At 45.3% G+C, this 25,708-nt stretch overlaps 1 protein-coding gene across 1 annotated transcript in view; it reads left to right on the plus strand.

The window, feature by feature from the left end:
* The first annotated feature begins 2,592 nt into the window (after positions 1-2,592).
* The window catches only part of LOC142588936 (uncharacterized), a 35,263-nt gene continuing 12,147 nt past the window's right edge, over positions 2,593-25,708 (plus strand). Inside the window, exons 1-4 of the mRNA XM_075700748.1 lie at positions 2,593-2,722; positions 11,929-11,996; positions 12,093-12,188; positions 13,789-13,839. Of these exons, the coding sequence (XP_075556863.1) occupies positions 2,593-2,722; positions 11,929-11,996; positions 12,093-12,188; positions 13,789-13,839 (345 nt within the window). The remainder of the gene's footprint in view (positions 2,723-11,928; positions 11,997-12,092; positions 12,189-13,788; positions 13,840-25,708) is intronic.

Below are 25,708 nucleotides of genomic sequence, written 5' to 3' on the forward strand. Positions count from 1 at the left end.
GCGTAGCGTCCGCCGCGGGCTCTGCGGGCTTTGCGGGACATTCTCGCGTGTTCTCCCGGGTCTACGAGAGCGCATTTTCTCGATATGGCTCTTGCCGAAGTTACGACTCCGGCTTTTGGTTTGACTTCGTGGCGGCTGATATTTGCTACACAGTAGCTGGCATATGGCGGCGCCGAGTAGCACACTACCTGCTTCTGCGCGTGGGAGTCGGCGATCCCTTTCGCAGCCTTTCGCGTCCGGCCAACCATTGCCGTTCTGTGCGCGCGCGCTTCGCTGCGTACGTGGGTGGTTGCGGACGCCCAACTAAGGCTCCCTAATTACCTTGCTCCTTTTGTGGACGTCATGCAGCGTGTTTCACTTAACTTGGGCCGAACTTTGATAATCTGTAGCTGAACAGAATGTTGTTTGCCGTCGCTTGGAGATCATAATATTCGTCATCAGCCTAATTTTATGTCCACTGCAGGACGAAGGCCTCCTTCCTGCGATCTCCAATTTCTCCTGTCCTGCGCCAGCTCGGTTTCAACTTGCGCCTGCGAATTTCCTAATTTCATAGCCCCACCTAGCTTTCTGCGGTCCTCGACTGCGCTTCCCTTCTCTTGGCACCCATTCTATCACTCAAATGGTCCAGCCGTTATCTATCCTACGCATTATATGCACTGCCCAGCTCTATTTTTTTACTCATAACGTCAATTAGAATATCGGCTATCACCGTTTGCTCTCTGATCCACACCGCTTTCTTCCTGTCTTTTAACGTTAATCCTAAAAGTTTTCCTTCCAGAGCTCTTCGCGCTGTCCTTAACTTGTTCTCGAGGTTCTTCGTTAACCTCCAAATTTCTGACCCATAAGTTAGCACCAGTAGTACGCAACGATTGTGCACATTCTTTTTCAACGACAGCCATAAACTCCCAGCCAAGGTTTGGTAATGCCTGCTTCATGCACTCCAAACCATTTTTATTCTTTTGTAAATTTCCTTCACATGATCAGGGTCTCCTGTGAGTAATTGACCTAGATAAACGTACTCCTTCATAAACTCTAGAGGCTGACTGGCGATCTTGAGCTCTTGTTCCGTTGCCAGGCTATTGAACATTATCTTTGTCTTTTGCATATTAATTTTCCACCCCACTCTTACACTTTCTCTGTTAAGGTCCTCAATTATTTGTTGCAATTCGTCCACACTGTTGCTGAATAGGATAATATCATCTGCAAACAGAAGGTTGTCGAGACATTCGCCGTTGATCCTCCTTCCTAATCCTTCCTAGTTTAATAGCTTGAGTGATTCTTCCAAGTGTACAATTTAGAGAAATTGTGTCTCCTTGCCGGACCATTTTCTATAGAGGTATGTTTCTACTTTTCTAGTGGACAATGAAGCTGGTTGTGGAATCTTTGCAGATATTTTCCAAGATATTCACGTATGCCTCTTCAACTCCTTGATTGCGCAATGCCTCAATGACTGCTGGTATCTCTACTTGGAGTATCTGTACTCTACTCGCTTGGAGATACTAAGATTATTATTCTTTCATTCCACCTAATTAGACCATTATAGTTATTTAATTACTCAATTTATTATTTATTATATTTAGATGAAAACTGTTGATGAGAAAGTTGCAGACCAACATGAGAAACTCCCGATTCAGCTTTATGTTCCTCAACGCGTGCTGCATAAAACTGTTTTTCTGAGCGCGAAAGACGCCCACACGCAAAATCACCGCGTGACTGGCCACTCGAGGCTTCTTTCATGCTCGGAAAAAGTCGCAACTTCGCACTTTCTCTTTTAGATGCAATACGCTTAATTAAATTCGGCGAGGTGGTTGCCGAGAGAAATGTTTTAGCTCAGGAGCCCCGACCTAAACACATGGGAATGGCGAATATGTGTGCAGTTGCCAAAATATAACTCTTTTTTATACGCAACAAACTCTATTTTGAATCAATTGCACGATGTTAAAGTGAGGATTGTTTAAATGCATTGATGACGTCTGTCACTACGCTTGAGCAATCATAAACAAGGCTGCACCTCAGTGCTCGGCAAAGTGAGACATATCTCAAGCTCGCGATACGCTTAAATGGGGAGACTAAATAATAAAGACACCGCATAAACACGGAGCAATTCGTCTTATGCTCACGTCTATAGACACAACCGAGCACAGCTGTGGAGTCAAATAAAATACTGCAGGCTACACGAGTGAAATCGGGAAATGAATGCCTTGTTTCTATAGGAAACCCAGACATAGCTGAAGCCTAATTCTACTTAGCATATGATTTACAAAAGCTTGCTTGAAGCAGCAACTCGCAGTATTTTGAAAGTGTACGAGCAAGCTGTGCTCGATTCATCTGAGAATTCGAGTTATTCATGACACTTGCCGAACCAGACGGCTGTCTTGAGGATTTGCTCCGCACGCTGACGGTACATATACTGGCTGCGCGGAGGTTAACAAGAAAGCTGAGGCGCTATAGATTATATTTTCTGTATAATTGTGCGCCTGACTTTCTTCCCGACGTTGTCGCTTGTTACGGCGCACCTGTAAAGAAATCCTTAGTGCAGCAACATCGCGCGCAGGGTCGGGACCGGTGCCGACACGGCTCCGAATAGGAATAATGCGTTCCAGCCGCAAGCAGGCGATAATCTGGAATTTAAGGGTTGCGCTACGCCTAGCGGCATGGGTGTTTTGTGCAGTTGTGCTGGCACGGAAGGAAGAGGCCCCAGCCTGTTTCGACGAACTCATCAGTAAGTATGGCATATTATATACGGAGGAATGAAAAAAGAAGAGGGGGGGGGAACCGAAGCCAAGTTTGAAACTTACATAGGCTAGACGAAGGCGACAGGTGGTGCCACCACTGGTCGATGACGTCAATTTAGCCTTGCTTGCAAAAAGTATGCCATTTCCTCTCTTTTTTCGTCTGTTTTTTTTTTTCGGAAAGCTCAGGCATGTGCTACCACCATAAAGCTTTAAACACACCCGCGTCAAAATCATCTGATCAGTTGGGCGACGCGTCGATAAGCTAGCTGCACGGACTGTTCGATCATGCTGCAAACCTGTCGAATACTTGTTGGAAAATGCTGGAATCTTGTTGAACCAGGCTGCTGATACAACACGACACACGAAGTTTCAACTGGTTTTCAAAGCGAAGCTTTCTTTGCCTCCCGACTTTCCGGACGCTTCTGCGGTCTGCTTCGGGCGCGCCGCTGGGTTTCACCACCAGGCGGTGCTCGCCACCGTGCAGCGTAACCACATAAAACTATTAGGCAGGAAGTCTGGAACACTACAACAGCATATCTTACACGAAGATGGAAACAAACTGGAAGGGTACGCGGGATTAGATTACAAACGAAAAATAACAGCCGAATCTTTCCAAAGCAATGACGAGGTTGTATTCGATGAAAAAAAGAGCACGAAGGAGAACCAGGTGGAAAGGGAGCCGGTGCTGACGAATTTCAGCTGGAAGAAAGCCCAAGAGAAAATTCAGAAGCGCACAGTCACAGGGCAAGACGAGCTTTCCGTCAGGCCGAACTAGGACCGAAAAGTAAGGAAGCTCTGGTGAAAGCAGTAGAAAAAAGTCTAGACGAGTACCAGACAGTTGGCGAAAAAGTAGAATGAATTTAATTTATAAAGGTGAGGGGAAGAAAGATCGAATTCACTCATATAGACTGTTGACCATTGCATACAGGTTAGCAATGCAGGCAATTAAATTAAAGCTGCAAGTATATATGGGCAGAGAAAAATGGAATTCTGTGAGAACTTCAGAATGGCTTCAGAATAGGTAGGCGTATGGATGATAACTTATTTGTTCTTACTCAGTGTATTGAAATATCAAGAGTAGAAAGGACACCGTTATATGTGGCCTTAGGCATTACAGGAGCGTATGACAACGTACACCGCAACATTTTGTGGTATATTCTGCAAAGGGAAGGCTTAGGCAGCGACTTTTTGAAAGAGGTTTACCTAGAAAATACCATTCGCGTTGAATAGGAAGGGATGAGGAGAGAGGAGAAAGTTGATATCAACAAGGGACTGAGGCAGGGGTGCCCTTTGTCCCCGCTGCTGTTTGTGATGTGCACAGTGAGGATGGAGAGGGCGCTAGCAGGAAGCTATACCGGCTTTAATCTTACATAAAAACAGGCGGGCACAGTAGTAGAGCAGCAGCTTCCAGGTTTATTTTATGCGGACGACATTGTGTTGCTAGCTAACAAGCAAAGTGATTTGCAGCGTCTGGTTAATATCTGTGGACAGGAAGACGATATGTTAGGTGTGAAATTTAGCGTTAAGGAATCAGGTGTTTTGGTATTAATGAAAACAGTGAACAGACAGTATACAGGGCCAGAAAATACCTCGGGTAAAACAAATATGAATATCTTGGTATATGGATAAACGAAGGCAATAGATATATGGAAGCACAGGAAAAAAACATTAACAGTAAAGGGGAAGAGAAATGCACCCATAATGAAACACAAAGCGCTATGGGGACACAATAGGTACGAGGTGCTCGGGGTATGTGGAAAGGTGCAATGGTTCCAGGACTTATGTTTGGAAATGCGGTTGCTTGCCTGAAATCAGGGGTACTGGCGATCGGCGATCAGCTCGGGTTGTGCCGGTGGCGAAGCGACGTAATAACGAACTATCGACCGATTTCCCTTACTTCATCTTGCTGCAAACTATTGGAACATATTATAGCTAACCAGATAAAAGAATTCTTAAGTGACAACTGCATTTTCACACCGGTACAGCATGGCTTTAGGAAGGGGTTTTGCGCCGTCACTCAGTTAGCTTTAGTCATCCACAGCTTTGCTAGCATTCTTGATAAACCTGGTCAGATTGGTGTTGTATTCTTGGATTACAGAAAAGCATTTGATCTTGTTTGTCACCATAAACTAATCGAGAAGCTCGAAATCATAAAACTGCCACCATACTTAATTAGCTGGATCCCTGCATACTTAACTAAGCGCACACAATTCGTCAGCATAAGCGACTGCCCTTCAGGTGAAGTGCCAGTTACTTCCGGTGTTACTCAAGGAAGCGTGCTTGGCCCCTTGTTATTTTTAATATATATTAATGATATTGTAGAAGTAATCGTTCACTCCGTTCAATTAAGAATGTTTGCTGATGATTGTGTTTTATTTATTGAAATTAAATGCCACAAAAATCAAGTCCTCTTAAATTCTACCCTTCATTCCTGCTGCCAGCAGTGGAACATGGAGCTCAACATTAATAAAACATTTTCTATGAGAATTACTAAAAAAAAGCACCTTTACCGTTTACTTATGACCTTGCATCTCAACCCTTATCCGAAGTCGAGGAATATAGGTACCTGGGGGATATCATAACGCATGATCTTTCCTGGAATAAACATATCTCTGCTACATGTGCTTCAGCTTTAAGAAAACTTGGTCTGCTCAGGCATAAATTAAAAATGGCACCTCCGGAAACCAAGCTGTTGGCTTACAACTCTATAAGGCCTACACTAGAATATGCGGCAATTGTTTGGGACCGGTACACGAAACGCAACATCGATGCATTAGAAAAAAATTCAGCGAGAAGCTGTGCGCTTTATATTTTCTAAATACCGTCCAACTGACTCGCCCTCAAACTTAATGAAAATGAATGATAAACAAACACTAAAATTGCGAAGGACAATTGAAAGGATTAAGTTCCTCTATCTGCTTCAGAATAATCGGCTATCTCTTAATCCGCAGCAATACATACAACCACTAACAGGGCGATTAACAAGGCACCGGCACGCCAAGTCATTAACTCCGTATTTTGCCAGGACTAACTCCTTTAAATATTCCTTCTTTCCTCGCACAATAACCGAATGGAATAACTTGCCCATATCGCTTCTTATTAACACTGACAGCATTGAATGCGTTGACAGCTGAACATGCGACAGTTGAAAAGTGTTGTTTGCTTCTTTTTATCTTGTTTTGTTGCAGTGTTTCTGAAATTGTTTATTTTTTATTTTCCTGCAATCATTCCAATGCAATTAATTATTGTTATTTCTGTTTTGCTACTGATGTATTCTTACACTTCCTTGTTGTTGTTTTCTGTACTTCTGCCCCTCCTGCAAGGGCCCCTACAAGGCCTGCAGTATTTTCTAAATAAATAAATAAATACAATCAGGGCTCAGTGGGAACCAAAGGTCAGCGGGACGCCTCGCATTGGGTGCGCACGGGAACAGTATGCAAATGGATGCTGCGCAGGGTGGTATATGGGCTGGACAAGTTTTGAAGCGAGGGAAGCTCGCAGTAAAATTGATTATGAAGGACGACCGAGGAATGTGGAGGAAAGTGAATGGGCTGGGAGAGTGCTCCAGGTATCTGTATAGGAAAAACATTGATTCACAGTGGAGGAAGAGAAGTAGGAAGCTTACCAGCAACTATGCGGCCTGTAGGGTGGGCAACACAGCAACAAAGAACATTAAGTGGAAACTCAGAGAGGCTGAAATAATCTCATGGGCCGCGGTAATGGAAAAGAAACCAGCCATGAATAACTACTTAAGAAGAAAAGACGAAATCAGGAAAGAAACAATTTGTGATAACTCAAAGGGAAGCTCATTACTTTTCGAAGCGAGATCGGGATGCCTTAGAACACGCACTTACAAATCGAGATATAAGAAGGAAAAAGAAGCGTGTGCTTGTTGCGGTAAAGCTAGGGAAACGATGGAGCATGCTTTATTGGAATGTGAAGATATCTGCCCAGCGGTCGATTTAGGCTCCTCTGGCCTCCTTGAAGCCCTTGGGTTCGGTGAGAGCAAGGAAAAAGTATACATGTCCGCAATAGAGATTAGTAAGCGGCGATTGGAGGATTGGTGGAAGTAGGGAAACAACAAACGGAGGCGTGCTAAAGTTCACAATAGGGGTTCAGAAAGTTTGGTTATGGGAATTCATCGTGAGTTTTCTTTCTGCTTTTTTTTTTCCTTTTTTTAAACATAGGTAGGACATTAGGCAATATAATAAAGAGAGCTCGGGGGACGCTCACAGCATCCATCCCTCCACCCGGCCGGCGGAGCCGCGTCAGCGATTCAAATTTTGTGCGTATGGCACGTGCTGTGCTCGTTGTCCTATGCGACAATAATGCAGGTGCTGGGCTGTGCAGCTCGCGCGTTGTGCTGTGTGACAGCGTAAGCGTTGCGATCGCCCGCGGCCCGAACAGAGCGCCGTGCAGAAGGGGCGCGTGAGCACGGCTCCCAAGCGTGGCGCACCCGGCGTCGCGCGGACCCCCAGTGCCGAGACTCGCGCTCTTCCTGTCGGCGTGTAGGACTGCCTTTCAGCACGTCCAACTTCCCTGCTGCCCACACGTCGATTGTCAAGCGGGCACTTTCAGTACTGATTGACTTTTGTGAAACCACGAACTTGAAAGCGCGGCTCTGAGCCCCGCATTCGCTTCTGCTACTTTACTTATTTTTTTTTATAACCTGCCACCTTCTTCCGGCCTCTTTCTCCTTCATATTTTTCTCCTCCCCTCCCCGTGCAGTGCTGTTGAGGTGTGCTCCTCTGGGAGACAGTTCCGGCCCGCTGCACTTCCCCCTCACTTTCAAAGTCACTACACACACACAGGAGCGTCTTCGCTACGCTGCGAAACTTAATGCAAATCGCTGCTGCCACGATGCAATGTGTCACGTGAGGTAATGATAATGCTCAACGCTCTCAGAGATTGTGAACAGCAACAACGCCTCAAGCAAACACGTCTCGCTGTACGCACTGTGGATCACGCACACAAACAGCAGCGGTGCAGGCATGGAAACGGTTGAAAGTAACTCACCACTCTCGTATCGGACTAAACGCTGAAGAAGTTACACATTCGCGGCCGATTATCACCGTTAATTATCTTCAGTGAAAGCAAACAGCACAGAAAGCTTCGCTAACATAGATTTCCACAGTGCGTGGCATCCGCAGATTTTTACGCTCATAAGGTTTACCCTACAAACTACACGAGCCTGCCTGTTACCGTAGTAACTGGCCGGGTAGAGTAGCGTAGCCAAGAGCTGTACGGTAGCTTGTGTCGTTTTCTTCTCAATTTTGAGACAAACACCGTCCGAGTCTTATTCTTGACTCATTGTCGAGGCAATGCGGTCCACGCGAGTTTCTCCCTTTCTTTTTGTCATGTCTTATCGTAGATTGATAAGTTCTTCGCATTAAGTGGCGCGCTGCCTTCAACAAAACTGGTATGGTTGAAAGTCAGCCGTTTGTCTTGTTTTTATGCGGAGTACCACTGCCACAAACAATGCCTCGCGTACCATCCCGCCAGCAGACATTACTGGCTATTGAAGCTGTACGAGTCTCCAAAAAAAGAAGAGAAAAGCTGCGCCTATAGCTATAGCAGCATGACTTGCGTTCGCATGCGCCGCGGTACATCAACAATTAGTGAGCAAACTACAGGAAATATTCATCCATAGGAAGATGGTATGTGTTTTAAAGAAAAATTTAGACCTGGAAAGCTGGCCGCGTGTGCTACCTGTAAAGTAGCACACGGGCAGCCTCTTGTATTTTCACCGACTATGATCACGTGTGCTACCTGCTAGCACACGTGATCATAGTCGGCGTCATAGTTGGTGAAAATATTATTCGATCCACGAGCTCCGCCCTCAAAACCAGGCCGCACACGCTCTCCGGGTTCCGAAACACAGTTCCAGATCGACACCGATATTATTTATTTATTTACTTACTTACTTAAAGAACCCTCAAGGTCAAAAGACATTGTGTGAAGAAGTGGTTATATACAAGATAGCGATAACAAAGTGCATTAAATATATAACAAAATGTCGCCATTTATTTATTTGTATTTATTTTTTATTTAGTTATATATCTATAACAATACTACAGCCTTGAAAAGTGCGCTTGCAGGAGGGGCATCAAGTAGAAGAAATGTCAATAACAATAAAAATAGACAGTCAGAATGGAAGTTCTACAAATGTAAACATGTTAACAAATACGTTATGAAAACCATAAACAAGTACTGAAATTTTATTAACACTCTATATGTTAAGAGAACAGCATCGTGGCCCGATACAAAAACGGACATTATTAATATCAATTGGCATCATTTTAGAGACAATTATTGAAGTTCACCATGACGCCACGAAAATGAAGCAACGTAATTAACAGGCTCACCTCTGGTGCCACACGAGACAGATTTGTCGGAGGCACTCGCTGTAATGCGTGAAGGGCCCCGTGTCGCGCAAGAGCTCCGGCACCAGCGGCGTTGACCGTGAGCAAAAACTTGCATTTAGGCATATGCATATGCTACGCCTTGCTATACGACATGCGGTATATGGGGGGTTATGTTGCCACACCATTCTATCCCTACAGTTGCTCATACCTTGTCTTACATTGTTGACAAAGCTATTCCTAGGAATTTCGAGAATGACAGCCCACAAACAAATGTCATAAAACACCGACAGCGCATGCCTTTGATGTTAAATGTTTTCAGACTTACATTAAAAATGCGAAACGATAAGAAAACCCCTAAATATGTATTGTTGTCGTTGTTTTGTTATGCGGCTGTGAACAATCTTCGGGGACGGCCCACGTAGGAGCCCGCGTTTCTACCATAATGTTCGCCAATCTCGCATAGCGTTCGCCGCCACCGTTTTCCGGCAAACATTACGGTTACATAAGCTGCAGTTGCCGGCTTTTTGTTGGTTGCCGAGAAGCGTGAGGAGCACTCAGGGATCTTTGAGCGCTATCGCATTCCACTCTTACAGGGACCCTGAAACGATTTTGACAATTTTCTACAAACGTACTGAGTCGTTTGAGTAGGCCCTTCTGATCATTAATTGATGCACCTAAGTGCTCCGCGCAAAGCGTGTGATTTATTATCGAGTTTTAAAAATGTACATCGCTGCCGATCGCAGCACATCGCTCAGCTGAATTTTAAGCACCCCTAATCATTTGACGTAATTTGCCTTAATGGCGCTAGTAGGGCGAGCTATCCGTTTGGCTGCCCAGGGCGCGTCATCGATCATCTCTCCAACTTTATGGTGAACAAATGTTGTTCGTAATAGTTCGAATGTTAGTTAATTTGTTTCTATAAAAAGAAAGTAACAGAAAGAGAATGCACAAGAACAATTTCTCACTACACTTGAGCCCTTCCGGCACACAGCAAGCGTCGTCTGCTAGTGCTCCGTTTTGACGAAAGTTCAGCTGCAAGTGTCGGTCTCCATCTTTCCGCTAGCACCATGATTCGCCTTTGTTGCGTAGTGGGCTGCAAACGTAGCGACTGGCAATATGTCAAGCTGCGACATCGTGTTCCTCAGCAAGGCAGCAGACGAGCGGAGTAGCATCAGCGCATCGGATTGTCGCTATCCGATCGGCGCCAGGATTTGCGCTTTTGCGGCCGTCACTTTACACCAAAAGAATACTAACGCAATAGCGTTTCGCGAGTGCGATATTCGGGTAAACGCAAGCGCAAGAGGACAGGGCCTGGCAGTTTGGCCGTGCCGTTTCACGGGATGAGCAGAAGTGCAAACGTGAATGGTCTACACGGTGCAGCCGCCTGGTGGCACAGAGCCCAACCAAACACAGTAGCAGTAACGAAGTGTATTCTTTGCTGCTGGTGTAAATTCCCCACAGGAGCGTAATCGTTCACACGTTGTTTTTGTGAATATTTAAAATGTTGTACACTTGTTTAGAGCAATATTAGCTTTTTGTTTAGCTGGTTAAGCTCTGCGCCAACAGTTGGCTGGACCGTGCAGACCGATCAGGCAGCTCACGTACATCTACGCTTAAGTTCCTTGATCAGCCTGAGTTTATGCCTCCACCAATCCGTCGAAACGACCAGCTCGCCAGCGGTTACCGGAATACCAGACACGTTCGGCGCTGCGACAGAATGCTCGCAACGAATGCTGTTTCGATAGCTGTCGCTTGGGGTCGACTGCCAAGCAGCTGGCGGAGAGTTTGGAGAGGCTTCGGAAGTAGACGATACGACGTGCCATCATGATGCAGAGCCAGTGAAGGCGGAGCTCAGCCCCGATCACTCGGCGGACGAGTTGAGGAGAAAATGCATGGCAATGGAGGAGGGTAACTTGTAATCGTCCGTAGCTCTCTTAATATGAGACGCTTCACACAAGTTGTGGTGCGAATTATTAACTTTCGCTGTACCCTGCGCGTCTACAAAATTTGTCCGAACCGTTTCAGGGGCCTTTTAAGCGTCCTCCAATGTTTTACTGAGGAAAATTGAGCTGGAGTGGCCGTCTCTGTTCTTTCGCTACGCCACTGTCTTGTCGCAGTCGCATCGCCACCTCAGTTTCAACCCCAACGCAGCCAGGCTTCGCAAGCCAACCCTCCGTGAGGCGATCCCGTTTGCCTTTTCTCGCTCAAAATGTCGCATTGACAGCGATTGCATAGTACTAGACAGCTATATACGAAATAAGGTTCACGGCCGCATCAATTGCAGTAAACATTCGCTTACTAATTAAATTAGCGAGCACGGTGTCGCGTGGGCACATGAAAACATGGACAGATCTCACTCGATGATCACGAACACTCGCCCTCAATGCGCTGGCTTGATGAACAGCGTTGCACCTCGGGGAGCCTCTCGCTTGAGCGGACATTCGAGAACACGCGACCTCCAACGCTAGGCGCGCGAGGAGACAGCGCACGTGAAGCAACCAGCCATCTAGGCTAGCCAAGCTTTGCACTTGAAGCGGATTACCTCCATACTGCTGCGGGTGGCCCTGAAGGCGCTCAGTCGCGCGGACAGCCACGGCCCTGGCAGAGGACGAGACGCGCACTCACCTACCCATCCTTGTGGCCGTTCACCTCAGCCACCCGCGTGTTTGATCGCGTGATCATGCTTCTAGGCTCAACCCAGTGTGCTTGGATTCCGGTAGGTTCTAATAGGAGTGCTGAGTTGAAGTTCGAAATGGCGAGAACCCTTTAAAACACCTCCCGTGTCAAATCGAGAAGCTCGAACTAACGTGGTGCTTTCTGCGACGCAGATGACGACGGTGTGAAGTGCTTCAACCGCATTTTGAGAGTTGGTAACCTTCGAGAAGATGCGGAATTCGTGAGTATCTGACGAAGCTTGGCCTACTTGTTCCACGTATTCACTAGTAAGATCGATCTCTTTCACTTACTGTTTTGTCATTCTTCTCTCTTTTAGAACTCGACGCTTTCGCAAGAAGGTAGCGAGCGTGTCCGGGAGTGCTTTCAGATTGCATACGGCAACTCGACCTCACACTGCCTAAATGCCAACTTCGTAAGTCTCGCATATCCGCTAGCCACCTAATTTGCGCAATTAAATCATGGGCACTGTCTGCGAGCGCATAAAGAAAACACCGTTTCCGGGGATCTCGTTAATCTGTGCACGGGCACAGTGGTCTTCCGAATGCCCGACCACTTATTCTTCGTGTAGCTGAGCTCGTTGACCTTCTACGGGAGGCCCAAAACCCCTCGCACTGAGCTGTCCGTGAGCGATGCAATGGGCAGGAAGCAAGCAACAAGAACGAACGAGTCATGTCAACAGAGATTTTTATACCGCACGCCTCTGACTTTGCAGTCACCCAGCTTTGCGCTGCTAAGCGCGAGGGATGAAATCACGGCCGCATTTCGGTGGCGCGCGGAGAAACACGCCCCGTGCGTACACCGTGCAGTGGGCGCACATTGGTGGCCGAAGTCGATCCGGAGCCGACGTGCATCGCGATATCGTATAGTTTTAGCACGTAATTGTTAACTGCATTTTAGACTTCACAATTACATTCAGGGGTTGAACGATCCAGAACCCCGATGTAATTACTAGGAACGCCGCAGTATGCGAATAATTTCGGCCAGCTGGTCTTCTTCAACGTGCACCTAAATCGAAGGGTGTTTCAGCCCGACTGAAATGCGGCCGGGGTCCAACTCACGACCTCGAGCCCAGCAGCGCAACACCACACATACAAACACTAAGCCATCACGGCGGGCAGCAATTTAGACTTGCCTAAGCAGCCTGACTCTTTCAGCACTAATTAAGAACGTGCAAATAGCCATTCTTAAAACCAAATCGAATAGTGACGACGCTGAATCGAACACGCATCCAATACTTTTCCAACAGCTTTCGAACACTACGACAACGTTTAGCTATACAGTCATAAAGTTCCGCAAAATTTTACTTCAATCATAAATAAATTTCGACCAATCACAAAACAAAGGCCAGAGCGCTATGTACTGAAACAAGTTCCTACACAGCAGAGGTTGTAGTATCCTAACCATGTCCAATAAAGATCAGGCAATAAAATTAAGGAAAACGTTATGCATCAAAATGGCAGCCTCACGAGCGAAATGAAAGTACCAGCAGCATGGTCAAGAGAACGCTCAGCGCGAATGGAAGCAATAGCCCATAGCCATGGACGGCGGGAGATCGAAATTCAAGACGATGAGCAAAACGAGAGTAAGGTGAAAGCAGGAGCCAACGTTTCGACAGGTGGACTTGTCTTCAAGGCCCCTAGCCATTTATGATACCAATGTGTCATTGGTGGGACATAAGCATGGGTGTCACGGGAACGTTAGGCATAGCTCCGACATCAATACTTTTTACACAGTGGTGTAAAAGTTGGCTACGTGTTAAATTCGGGTAGTACAAGAATGAAGCTCTCATTTTTTTTTGTTTCGAGTGGCTGAACATCGGTGCTGATTATTCGAAAAGTATTGGATAAATATTTGGTTTTACGAATACTGACTATTTGAGTCAAGCACCGAATCGGATAACAATATATTCAAATCGCTATTCGAAATTTTGCGAATATTCGCTCACACTTATAATGATGAAGATGTCTCGTTTTCTCTCCTTTTAATTTGTTATCTCTCTTTTCTTCTTGCAGTTCACATTACTGTTGTTATGCTGGTACGACAGGACGCCCGAAATGAGAGAGGTGCTGTACCCACCAAGTTCCTCCTTTTATTTTGTATCACGAAGCTTTATACAAGTTTCGTGATACACTGGTTATTACGATATTGTCATCGTACACTCGTCGTCATCCCATTGTTCTTATGCCGCTGTCATGCCATCGTCATCATTGCGTCGTCGTCATACAGTCATCACGCGCTCGTTGAGATGCAGTCGCGGTCCTTACATCGTCGTCATTGAAACTTCGACATCCGACTCTCGCCATGCCGCCGCCGTCACGCCATGGCCATCACACACGCTTCAGCTGCGGAACGCGCGAGTACCTCGTCCAGAGCCGGTGAAGGCGGCTCCCGTGCATGCAGCGCGAGGCGAGGCTAGCGCGGCCGCGGTAGCCACCACTCCCGAGATCTCTCATGGCTGGCCGGCCTAAATAAACCGTGGCCAATGCGGCTACATCTTCGCGCTGCCACCCGCGAATCGGTGAGAGCGGACGACCGAACACAGCCATGCCAGCGCTAACACACCGGCTCTACCAAGGCGAGGGTTACATGGCCTCACGAGGTCCGGCAGACGTCCCGCGGTTGTAGGGTGTCGGGGAATTCTACATGGACATGCCGGACGCCTGGTTCGTCCGGCTGGACAGCCACTTCCAGGCTCCGGATGCCAACCCCCTGAACCCAACTTCTACGAGGACTTGCGGGCAGTCGTCCGTGCTCACTACGCCTCCTCGAGAGCTCAGTCACAACCGCTTCGGTCATTTGAACCGTGGCATCATTGCACGTCTTGTCGTCCCATTTCGCCCTGCGTCCACCCGTGCCGATCGCGAGCCAGTCCCGGCATCAAAAATTTGCGGGAGGCAACAGGTAGCCGCCGTAGCCACGGTTTATCTAGGCCGGCCAGCCATGGTCCCGCGGGATCTCTGGAGCGGCCGCTCAGGTAGAGCGCACCAGCCTGTTCTATTCTCGCGCTACACGCACGTGAACCGTCTTCTTCACTGGAGGCGATAGTCGCTCCGCTACACAGCCATCACTACGCCGTTGCCGTTATACACTTGTCGCCCTCCCATTGCCCTTATGCCGCTGTCACGTCGTCGTCGTCATACAGTCATCGTCACGCGCACATTGTCATAGCGTCATCGTGATACAGTCGCGGTCGCTACATCGTCGTCATTGTAACTTCGACGCCAGGCTCGTGTCATGCCGCAGTCGTGACCTCTATCTTCGTAATGCCGCTGTCATTATGTCATCATCGTCACGGTGTCATACTTCAGCATCTTCGTCACTTCAGTAACGTCATCTCATTGTAATGCGGTCGTCGTCACACAATCTTCGTCGTTCTTTCCACGTCACTGCTTGTTCGTCTTTCTATCGTAATCGTGATGCGGTGATTCAGTTGTGATTATGACGCCGTTGTCACGCTATCGTCGTGAGACAGACGCTATATGCATCCGTTGTCAAACCGTCGCCGTCATGGTCATGCAGCCGTGGTCGTTCCGCGTCCCGCCACCTCATTCGGTTGTCGTCATACCGTCGTCGTCACGCCATGGCATGCCCATACAGTCATCTCATTGGCCTCATGTCGTCGTCGTCACGTTGTCGTCCTTATACCACCTTCATAATTTAAAGGGCTCCTGAAACGGTTCGAACCAACTTTGTAGACGCGTAGGGTACAGCTAATCATTCGCACCACAATTTCAGTGAAGCTTTTCATATTAATAGAGCTACGGGCGATTTACCCTCCTCCATAGCCATGCATTTTCTCCTCAACTCGTTCGCCGAGTGATCGGGGCCAAGCTCCGCCTTCACTGGCTCTGTGTCATGATGGCACGTCGTGTCATCGACTTCCGGTTCTATAGGAGCGAGCGCGCGAAGCCACTCCAAACTCTCCGGCAGCTGCTGGGCAGTCAACCTCAAAGTGCAGTTATCGAAGCAGCGTGCGTAGCGAGCATTCTGTCGCAGTGCAGAATGTGTCTGGTATTCCAGTAACCACAGGCGAGCTGGGCGTTTCGACGGGTGGGCGGAGGCACAAACTGAAGCTGGTAAAGCAACTTTAGCGTAGACGCACGTGAGCGGCCTGGTCGATCTGCGGTCCAGCCACCTGTTGACACAGAGCTTAATCAGCCAAACAAAGAGCCAGTATTGCTCTAAACAAGCGTAAAATATTTTAAACGTTTACAAGAACAGCATGTTAACAATTGCGTTCCTGCGAGAAATTTACACCAGCAGCAAAGAAGAATACATTTCGTTAGTGCTACTGTGTTTGGTTGAGCTCTGTGCTATCAGGTGGCCCCACCGTGCCGATCATTCATGTTTGCGCTTCTGCTCTTCTGCTCATACCGTGAAACGGTACTTTTAAGCGCCCAGGCCCTGTCCCCTCGCTTGTATTTATTTATTTATTTATTTATTTATTTATTTATTTACACAATACTGCAGGCCAGTAATTTGGCCCTAGCAGGAGGGGCTACAAAGGATACATTCAATGTAACGAAGATCAACAACAAAAGTCAACAGAACACGAAGACCGTAGCAATGTTCATCCATCGGAGTTTACAATATGAGACTCGAGTACCTTCATAAAGTCGGCGAGTACCTTCATAAAGTCGGCGGATTCGAAAATCTGTTGGGGCAAGTAATTCCATTCGGACACTGTTCGAGGGAAAAAGTGTACTGGTGTGCGTTGGTTCTAGCGAAAATTGGCGATAAAGAGTATTCACGGCTGTGTCTACTTGTCCTTGTAGTTAAAGGTTTTACGCAATTGGGAAGTATTAATTTAGTTTTCCCTGCAAGATAATTGTGAAGAAAGCCAAGACGACTAATTTTCCGGCGAACCTCGAGAGTCGGCACATTGTACTTCTGCACCAATAAGGATGGCGAATCGCGCTTTCTGTATTTATCAAAAATAAAACTTATTGCCTTTCTTTGGACTATTTCGAGTTGGATAACATCCTTTTTATAATGGGGATCCAAAACTTCAGTAGCATACTCTAGTTTTGACCGAATACATGTATTGTAAGCTAACATCTTGGTACTAATTGGAGCGCGTTTAAGTTTTCTTTTAACACAGCTTCCGCAGGGCTGATGAAGAAATGTTCAATATATGCTCCGACCAAGCAAGCTTATTAGTTAGAGTCACGCCTAAGTACTTATATTGGGAAACTTCTAATACAGGCTGGTTATGCAGCTGATAAGAAAAAGAACTAGGTCATGTTTTTCTTTATGACACGCAAAAGTAGTTTTCTCCGAATTCAGCACCATACCCCAACGCATACACCAATCATCGACTGCCGAAAGAGTGTTTTGCAACAGGAAATGATCATTTGTGGATGATATTTTCTTAAAAACAGCACAATCATCAGCAAAGATCCTTAAGGATACATCATGAGGCACTACGTCCATCAAATCATTAACATAAAGAAGAAACAGTAGCGGACCTAAAACACTCCCCTGTCGAACGCCCGAGGTAACAGACAGCGCACTAGACGGACAATGATCAATTTCCACAAACTGCTATCAACTAGGTACGAGGCAATCCACTGAATAATGTACAAAGGTAACCCTATACACTCTAATTTATACAATAATTTTCCATGAGGCACCCAATCGAAGGCTTTCGATAAGTCTAAAAACAGAATGTAAATTTGACCCGAATACCCGAATACCGGTCTCGCGAAACGCTATCGTGCTAGTAATCCTCCGGCGTAAAGTGGCGGCCGCACACGCGCAAATCATGGCGCCGATCGGATACCGATAGTCCGATGCGCTGCAGCCACTCTGCTCGTCTGCTGCCTTGCTGAGGAACACGATGGAGCAGCTTGACATATTGCTACTCGCTACGTTTGCAGCCCACACGCAACGAAGGTAAATCATGGTGCTCGAAAAAAGACTGAGACCGACACTTACCGCGGAGCTCTCGTCAAGACCGAGCACGTTGTAACACAAGCAGACGATACTTGCTGTGTGCCGGAAGTGCTTAAAGGGACACTAAAGTGAAAAATGATTTCTTCTGCATCAGTAAATTACCGTTGTATAACACCAAAAACACCACTCTTACAACGACAAGACGTTTGGAAAGCCAGAAAAAACGCAAGAACGAAATACAGGTGGCGACGCCTACTTAAGCTCCCGCGCCTGGGGGCTGTGACGTCTTGGATTTTGATGGCATCTATTAGGGCCTACTAAGTGTATATAGCAGTACAGATTGATTACATTGTGTTCTAAAGGAACCAAATAATAAACATGGCAAGTTTCGGGAACCTTTATTCAGCCAACGCGGCCCAAATGCGACAACATACTTTGGAATCCCTGACGTCACGATGACGTACCGGCGCTGAGGTTTCCGCGCGAAATTCAAATCCTGATACTTGTACCTTCATTTTCTCATCTAATAATCAAAAAAATTTTTTGAAATGACTGTCTACAGGGTTGTCAAACAATGCTTCATTAGTTTAAACTGATTTATTGTTTCGCTTTAGTGTCCCTTTAAGTGTACTGAAAAATTGCTCTTGTGCGTTCTCTTTCTGTTACCTCCGTTTTATAGAAACAAATTAAACAACATTCGAACTATTATGAAAAACATTTGTTCACCACAAAGAAAAATTATCGATGACGCGCCCTGGGCTGCCGATCGGATAGCTCGCCCTGATGTCAGTATACTGACATCAACTCCCTACAACCCCAACTCTACAACCCCAACCCTACAACTCCCCATGAGGTTCTTGATGTCATTCGCAAGCTGAAAGTAACCAGTGCCGGTCTTGATAATATTCATCCTAGTAACATAAAACTAATTGCTCATCTCATATGTGATGTTTTATGTTTTATTATCAATTTAATATTCAGGACCGGCATTTTTCCATCTGGCCTGAAACGAGCAAAGGTAATTCCAGTTTTTAAGAGAGGCGATCGTTCTTTACTAACAAATTACCGCCCAATATGTATACTTCCATTCTTTAGTAAAGTGATTGAAAAGTTGACTGTTACTCGATTAACCAATTACCTGTCTAAATTTAATATTCTTTCCAATTCTCAGTATGGTTTTCGTCCTGGCTATTCAACCGACCTTGCACTTATCTTCCTAACGGATCGCTTAAAAGAAGCTATTGATAAAGGGTTTTTTGCTGGTTCAGTTCTTATTGATTTTACGGAAGCTTTTGACACTATTAACCATCACATTTTGTTTTTAAAGTTGGAAGCTCTAGGCATAACTGGGCCAGCGCTAATGTTACTACGAGCCTACCTGCAGGATAGACATAACATAGTTAAAATTTCTAATGTTTTTTCAGAAGCCAAGGTTACTAACCCAGGGGTACCGCAGGGTTCTATTCTGGGACCTTTATTATTTTTATTTTACATTAACGATCTGCCTGACTGTCTAACATCCTCACAATGTGTGTTGTACGCCGACGACACAACCATAATTAACTACGATAAAAATATTTCGTCCTTAGTTACTAAACTAAATAATCACTTGGCTAAGGTTACAAACTGGTGTATAGATAATAATCTTGTTATTAATCCCTCGAAAACCAAGTTTATTCTATTTAATTCCCCCCAGAAACCATTTTGTTCAGTTCCATTGCTGATTCTTGGTTCCCATTTAATCCCTTCTAGCACTCATTGCTCATTCTTAGGGGTAGAACTAGATTCTAACCTCAAGTTTCATCATCATATCTCGAATATCAAAAAGAAAGTTGCTTACGGCATTCGGTTATTAATTAGAGCCCGCCAAATTTTTAACTGTTCTACACTTGTGTCACTATATTACGCTTTTATACACTCACACATTAACTACTCGTTAATATGTTGGGGAAATACATACAATACTCACCTCAGTTCACTTCAAACTTTGCAAAACCAAGCAATTAGAATAGTCACCTCTAGTCCCTATAATACTAGCGCTCTCCCATTGCTACAGCGTAATAACATTCTGTCTGTCAAAAAAACTGTGATGTATAATCTGGGTATATTTATTTTTAAGTTATTGAATAATGAAGTTCCTGCATGTATAATTCCTAAAACCTGCCTGATCAACACTAATGTCACTAGATTTGCTTTGCACAATAATCTAATTTTACCTCAAGTGCGCACCAACTATGGCAAACAATCAGTTCATTTTTCTGCCATTTCATTTTGGAATTCCATACCACTTTGTGTCAAAACTTCGCGTTCAACATCCGTATTTAAAAAACACCTCAAGAACTTTCTTCTAACAGAAAATATTTAACGTTAACTTCTTTTTTTCTTCTTTTTTTCTCTTTTTCTTCACCCTTATTACTTCAAATATTCTGCTATTCTGATACCTTTCTTTTTTATTAATAGTCATGTGTATTTCAAAGTTGTTTTGTTGTTGTTTCTACTGTTGCATTTATGGTCATGTATATTTGAAATTCTTTTTTTTTTTTGTGTGTGTCTTGCACGTTTGGGTAAAATTACCTTTACTGTTCAATTCGTTTAGCTCATTTGGTTTTACTGCATTTGCTCCTTGCTATTGTATAATTTCCTTCGTTAGATTTCTTGTAACTAACTCGTAATCTTGTTTTGCATTCTCCAGTACTTACTTTCTTCCATGTTTGCTTATATATGATTTTAATGTAGTTCAATTCGTTGCTTTAGAAAGCGCATTTTTATAAATAACAGGAGGTCCCGATACAGTCATTGACTATGGGACCTCCTTCTGTATATTATTTGTTTTTACAACCTGTAATCTATAATGAATAAAATCAATTTCAATTTCAATTTCAATCATTCGGACAATTTACGTCAAATCGGTAGGAACAGCTGAAAATTCAGCCGAGCAGTGTACTGCGATCGGCAGCGATGTATATCTTTAAAACTTTATAATAAATTACATGCTTTACGCGGAGCACTTATAGTCGCGGATACAACTCAAGTCTGCAGTGAAGCCCTGCCTACGTCCTCACAACCGCCAGCCACTGTTCCTCCGCGAGGCTGCAAACAGTTCGGACTTCAAACTTTCCCTGTTACCTAAATAACTCGGTAACCACAAGAATAAAATTATAAGCACGTAATTTTGCACGTTTTCACTTGTCTATTATAATGGAACGGTAGAATCTTAATTCTTTATTGAACTGAAATAAAACACATACTTCGCTGTAAATATTTATTGTCAAGTTCCACTTCAGTTTGCAGTGAGGTTCATGAGTAAAACGGGGTCAGCTGTAAAATTAACTGTACCGCCGACTTTTGAAAAGCGAAAAGCTCAGACTTGATACACTTCCTCCGTCTCTTGCACACCTCATCGCTTCTGCCGATGAAAAGACTCTTAAAGAACAGCAAACGCTCCCGAGGTATCAAGTACGACGCCATTTTGAAATGGTCGCATGACGACGATCTTGTTTGCTTCTGTGATTGGCTGGCGAAGTAACAATCCGGCGCGGTCCGTGTGCCTTGGTTGCGAACTGCTGTTTTTTTTAAAGTTGCATCCTACTATGGATGCGTCAATTAGTGATCAGAAGGACCTACTCTAACGACTCAGTACGTTTTCACAAAATCGTTTCAGGGTCCCTTTAAGAATCGACACCTCATTTTCATCATGCCGTCGTCGTTATACGCCTTTGTCGTTCGATCGATGTGATTCCTTCTTCATTGCATCGTCACTGCGTCAGCATCACACAGTCATCGTCATATGCCGCCATGATCATAGGCAACTTTGGCAAGCGAGTGCCATAGCAAGTTCGACGATATAGATTATATGTTCCATATAGCTGAAGCAACGAAAATCTCATATTTAACACTACACGTGTTGAATAAACGCGACCGGCGAATAGGGTGCGTCGCAAGAGTGCTATTCGCATTAGCGTCGACAGCCATCGTGAGATGAGTTTTACCTCTCGAAGCGTGACAAAACCAGCATGCATGCGGCAAAACGCTCCAACGTGTTTAAACGCTGCGTTGGACTATCGCGGTGACTGTCGTCCCCTGAGAGTGGCCTGCAAACCTTAACGCTGTCATCAGCGCGCTCAAAAGAGACAGTGGCATGCACCGCCGCTGCACTCCACGAGTGGGGCCCTGATCACTCGAAGCGGAGTGCTTTCGTGCACAAACTAAACGACCTTTTCTTTCACAGCAATGTAAGGTTCTTTTGCCTGGTCTTTTCGGTGCGTTCGTATTAAGCAATACGTCCACGTTCCGATGCCGAACTAAAGGGAATCGACTACACCAGCTCCCTCTGATTTCTCCAACTTGGAAGCATTCTTTGCGTTGAAGTAGTGCAGGTATCCTTTAACTTCGCGCTACATTCAGGTGTACGCCAACTTTCCCTTACGTCAGCCTACATCCGCATTGCATTCGTACAACTCATTTTACTCAACAGGCGGAGCATAGCGTCCGATATCCTCGCACACAACTACGTGCTACTCGATCTCGTAGCTCGGGGCGAAACAAGTGAGGCAACCCTTTTGTATCGGATAACCCCGCCCACACAGTGTGCAGTGAATGTCCAGAGTTACTCCACGAGTCCGCAATTACTGTAACAGACGGAGCCCAAGTCCACACGCCAGTGACGGTTTTCTCTGAGAAACAGACAAATGTCGAAGGCTATGCTGCTGCGGAGTGCATGCACTGGAAAGGACTGCAGAGGAGGAAACACGCATTCGCGCCACGTTTTGGACACCACCGATTGATCGGTCGTCAATTGATCAATTGAAGTGGCGAAACAAAACGTCCCAGTTTAACATGATATGATGATGATTATGATGAAGAAGATGACAGCGCGGTAGCAGCGTCCGCACTTTTATCCCGATGATTAAATCCGTTCTGCACACTATTATTTCGCGGAGCATCTTGAAGTTTCGAACATTTCATTCTGTTTACTGCGTCTACTTTATTGTTGCTGATGTGTTTTCTTATCAGCTTGCATCACTTACACTAAGCCTAACGGTTATTTATCTGTCTTTCTGTTTGCAGCTGTGAAATGCTTCTCGAGCTTTCGTATACTATCCCTGAGCAACTGTATTAGCGTAGTTGTAGCTTTTCTTTTTTTATTTCTATTCATGTTGTACAGATAGGCGCTCTCCGAGCCGAGACTTTTCTGTCACGCGCACAAGCCACAAGGCTTATGGGGCCAAAAATTTAATTTGGTATATCTTATTTGTGCCAAAATAAACCTCTTTTATTCTGTTCCATTCTATTATCTCCATCGCGCAGAGTGTAGTGGAAAAAATGCAGCCACATCAAGCGCGACATCGCATGTGACAACTCGAAACCGCGCCACTGGGCGTCGTCCCAACCACTGCTGCGCTCGCGCTGCCGACGCCTGCTTGCGGCCTGCGACACCGGCCCGGTGCACCGCTCGCGAACCTCCGTGTGCCTACTTTCGCCGCTTCTGTTGCACTCCGCAGGTTCTGGGGGTTTGGCGCAGAAACTTAAGTTATGGGCTTTTCCGTACCAAAACCACTTTCTGGTCATGAGGCACGCCGTACTGGAGGGCTCCGGAAGTTTCGACCATCTGAGGTTCTTTAACGTGCACCTAAATCTAAGTACACAGCTGTTTTCGCATTTCACCCCCATTGAAATGCGGCAGCCGTGGACGGTATTCGATACCTCGTGCTCAGCAGCCTAACACCATAGCCACTGAGCAACCACGACGGGTGGTGCAGAAGCTAAGTATATAGCATCATCAGCCTATTTTATGTCCACTAGAGGACGAAGGCCTCTCCATGCGAACGCCAATTACCCCTGTCCTGCGCCAACTGATTCCAACTAGCACCTACAAATTCCTAATTTCATCACCCCGCCTAGTCTTCTGCCGTCCTCGACTGCGCTTCCCTTTTCTTGGCACCCATTATGTAAACCTAATGGTCCACCGGTTATATAACCTACGCATTAAATGACCTACCCAGCGCCATTTCTTCCTCTTAATGTCTATTAGAATGTCGTCTATAGCCGTTTTCTCTCTCATCAAAACCGCTCTCTTTCTGTCTCCTAAAGTTATACCTAGCATTCTTAGTTCCATCACTTTTTGAGCGGTACTTAACATGTTTTCAAGCTTCTTTGTCAGTCTCCAACTCTCTGCCCCATATGTCAGCACTGGTAAAATGCACTGATCGTACACCTTCCTTTTCAATGCTTAGGGTAAGCTTCCAGTCAGGAGCTGACAATGCCTGCCCTATGCACTTCAACCCCTTTTTATTCTTCTGTGAATTTCCTTCTCATGGTCAGGGTTCCTTGTGATTAATTGACCTAGGTAAACATACTCCCTCACCGACTCTAGAGGCTGGCTGGCAATTCTGAACTCTTGTTCCCTGCCAGGCTATTCATGATTATCTTTGTCCTCTGCATATTATCTTCAACCCCACTCTTACACTTTCTCTGTTAAGGTCCTCAATCATTTGTTGTGACAACTCCAGTGCTGCTGAACAGAACAACGTCATCTGCAAACCGAAGGCTGTTGAGATATTTTCCGTCGAACCTTACTCCTAAGCCTTCCCAGTTTAATAGCTTGAATACTTCTTCCAAGCAAGCAGTGAATGGCATTGGAGAGATTGTGTCTTCTTGTCTGACCCCTTTCTTTATAGGCATCTTCCTATTTTTCTTGCGTAGAATTAAGGTAGCTGTGAAATCTCTGTAGATTTTTCGAAGATAGTTACGCAATCCTCCTGTACTCCTTGATTACGTAGTGCCTCTACGACTGGTGGTATCTCTACTGAATCAAATGCATTTTCGTAATCTATGAAAGCCATATAGAAAGTCTGATTTTATTCTGCGGATTTCTCGATTACATGATTGATGACATAGATGTGATCCATTGTGCAGTATCCCTTCCTGAAGCCAGCCTGTTCTCTTGGTTGGCTGAAGTCAAGTGTTGCCTTTTCTTTTGGAAATAATCTTGGTAAATATTTTATGCAATACTGGAAGTCAGCTAAGGGGCCTATAATTTTTCAATTCTTTAATGTCTCCCTTTATTGTGGATTAGAAAAAGGTTCGCATTCTTCCAGTTCTCTGGGACCCTTGAAGTCGATGGACAGTTCGTATAGTTAATTTTTAAGCATTATGTCTCCACCATCTTTGATTCCATCGACTGGTAGTCCATCTCCTGCTGTTCATTTTTCGCGTTTCATGTCTTTCAAGGCCCTTCTTACTCCATCACTTGTTATAGAAGGAGCCTCTGTAACCTGTTCATTACTACGTCGAATGGAGGTATCGAGGCTGCTTTGGGTACTGTATAGGTCAGTATAGAATTCTTCCGCTGATTTTACTATATCTTCGAGATAGCTGATATTACCCTACCTATCTTTCAGGGCATATATCTTGGTTTGTCCGATGCCTAGTTTCTTTCTAACTGTTTTCAGGCTGCGTCTATTTTTTACTGCTTCCTCAGTCTTTCTCACGTTATAATTTCGAATATCCCTTATTTTCTCCTTGTTGATCAGTTTTTACAATTCCGCGAATTCTATCTGATCTCTTGAGTCGGACGCTTTCATTCTTGGTCGTTCCTTTATTAGGTCCTTCGTTGCTTGGGAGAGCTTACCTATTGGTTGCCTTGGTGCGTTACCTCCCACTTCAATTTCTGCTTCTGAAGCAGTTATGGTTTCATTCATTACATATATGTCATCTTCATCTCGCTGTTCTAAGGCTGCATGTTTGTTTGCAAGTACCAGCCTAAATTGGTCTGCTTTTATCCTTACTGCGTCTAGGTTGGCCTGTTTCTTCTTGACCAATTTTACTCTTTCTCTCTTCAGACTAAAGTGAATCCTAAACCTCACTAACCTATGATCACCGCACTTTTACCTAACTTAACACTTCTACATCGTGCACGATGCTGGGATCGGCAGAAAGTATAAAACCATTTTAATTTCTTGTTTCACCATTAGGACTTCTCCTGGTCCACTCTTTGTTGCTAGGCTTCCTGAAGAAGGCGTTCATTACTCGCAGCTT

Source organism: Dermacentor variabilis, chromosome 7 (genome assembly GCF_050947875.1).
Source record: "Dermacentor variabilis isolate Ectoservices chromosome 7, ASM5094787v1, whole genome shotgun sequence".
NCBI lineage: Eukaryota > Metazoa > Arthropoda > Arachnida > Ixodida > Ixodidae > Dermacentor > Dermacentor variabilis.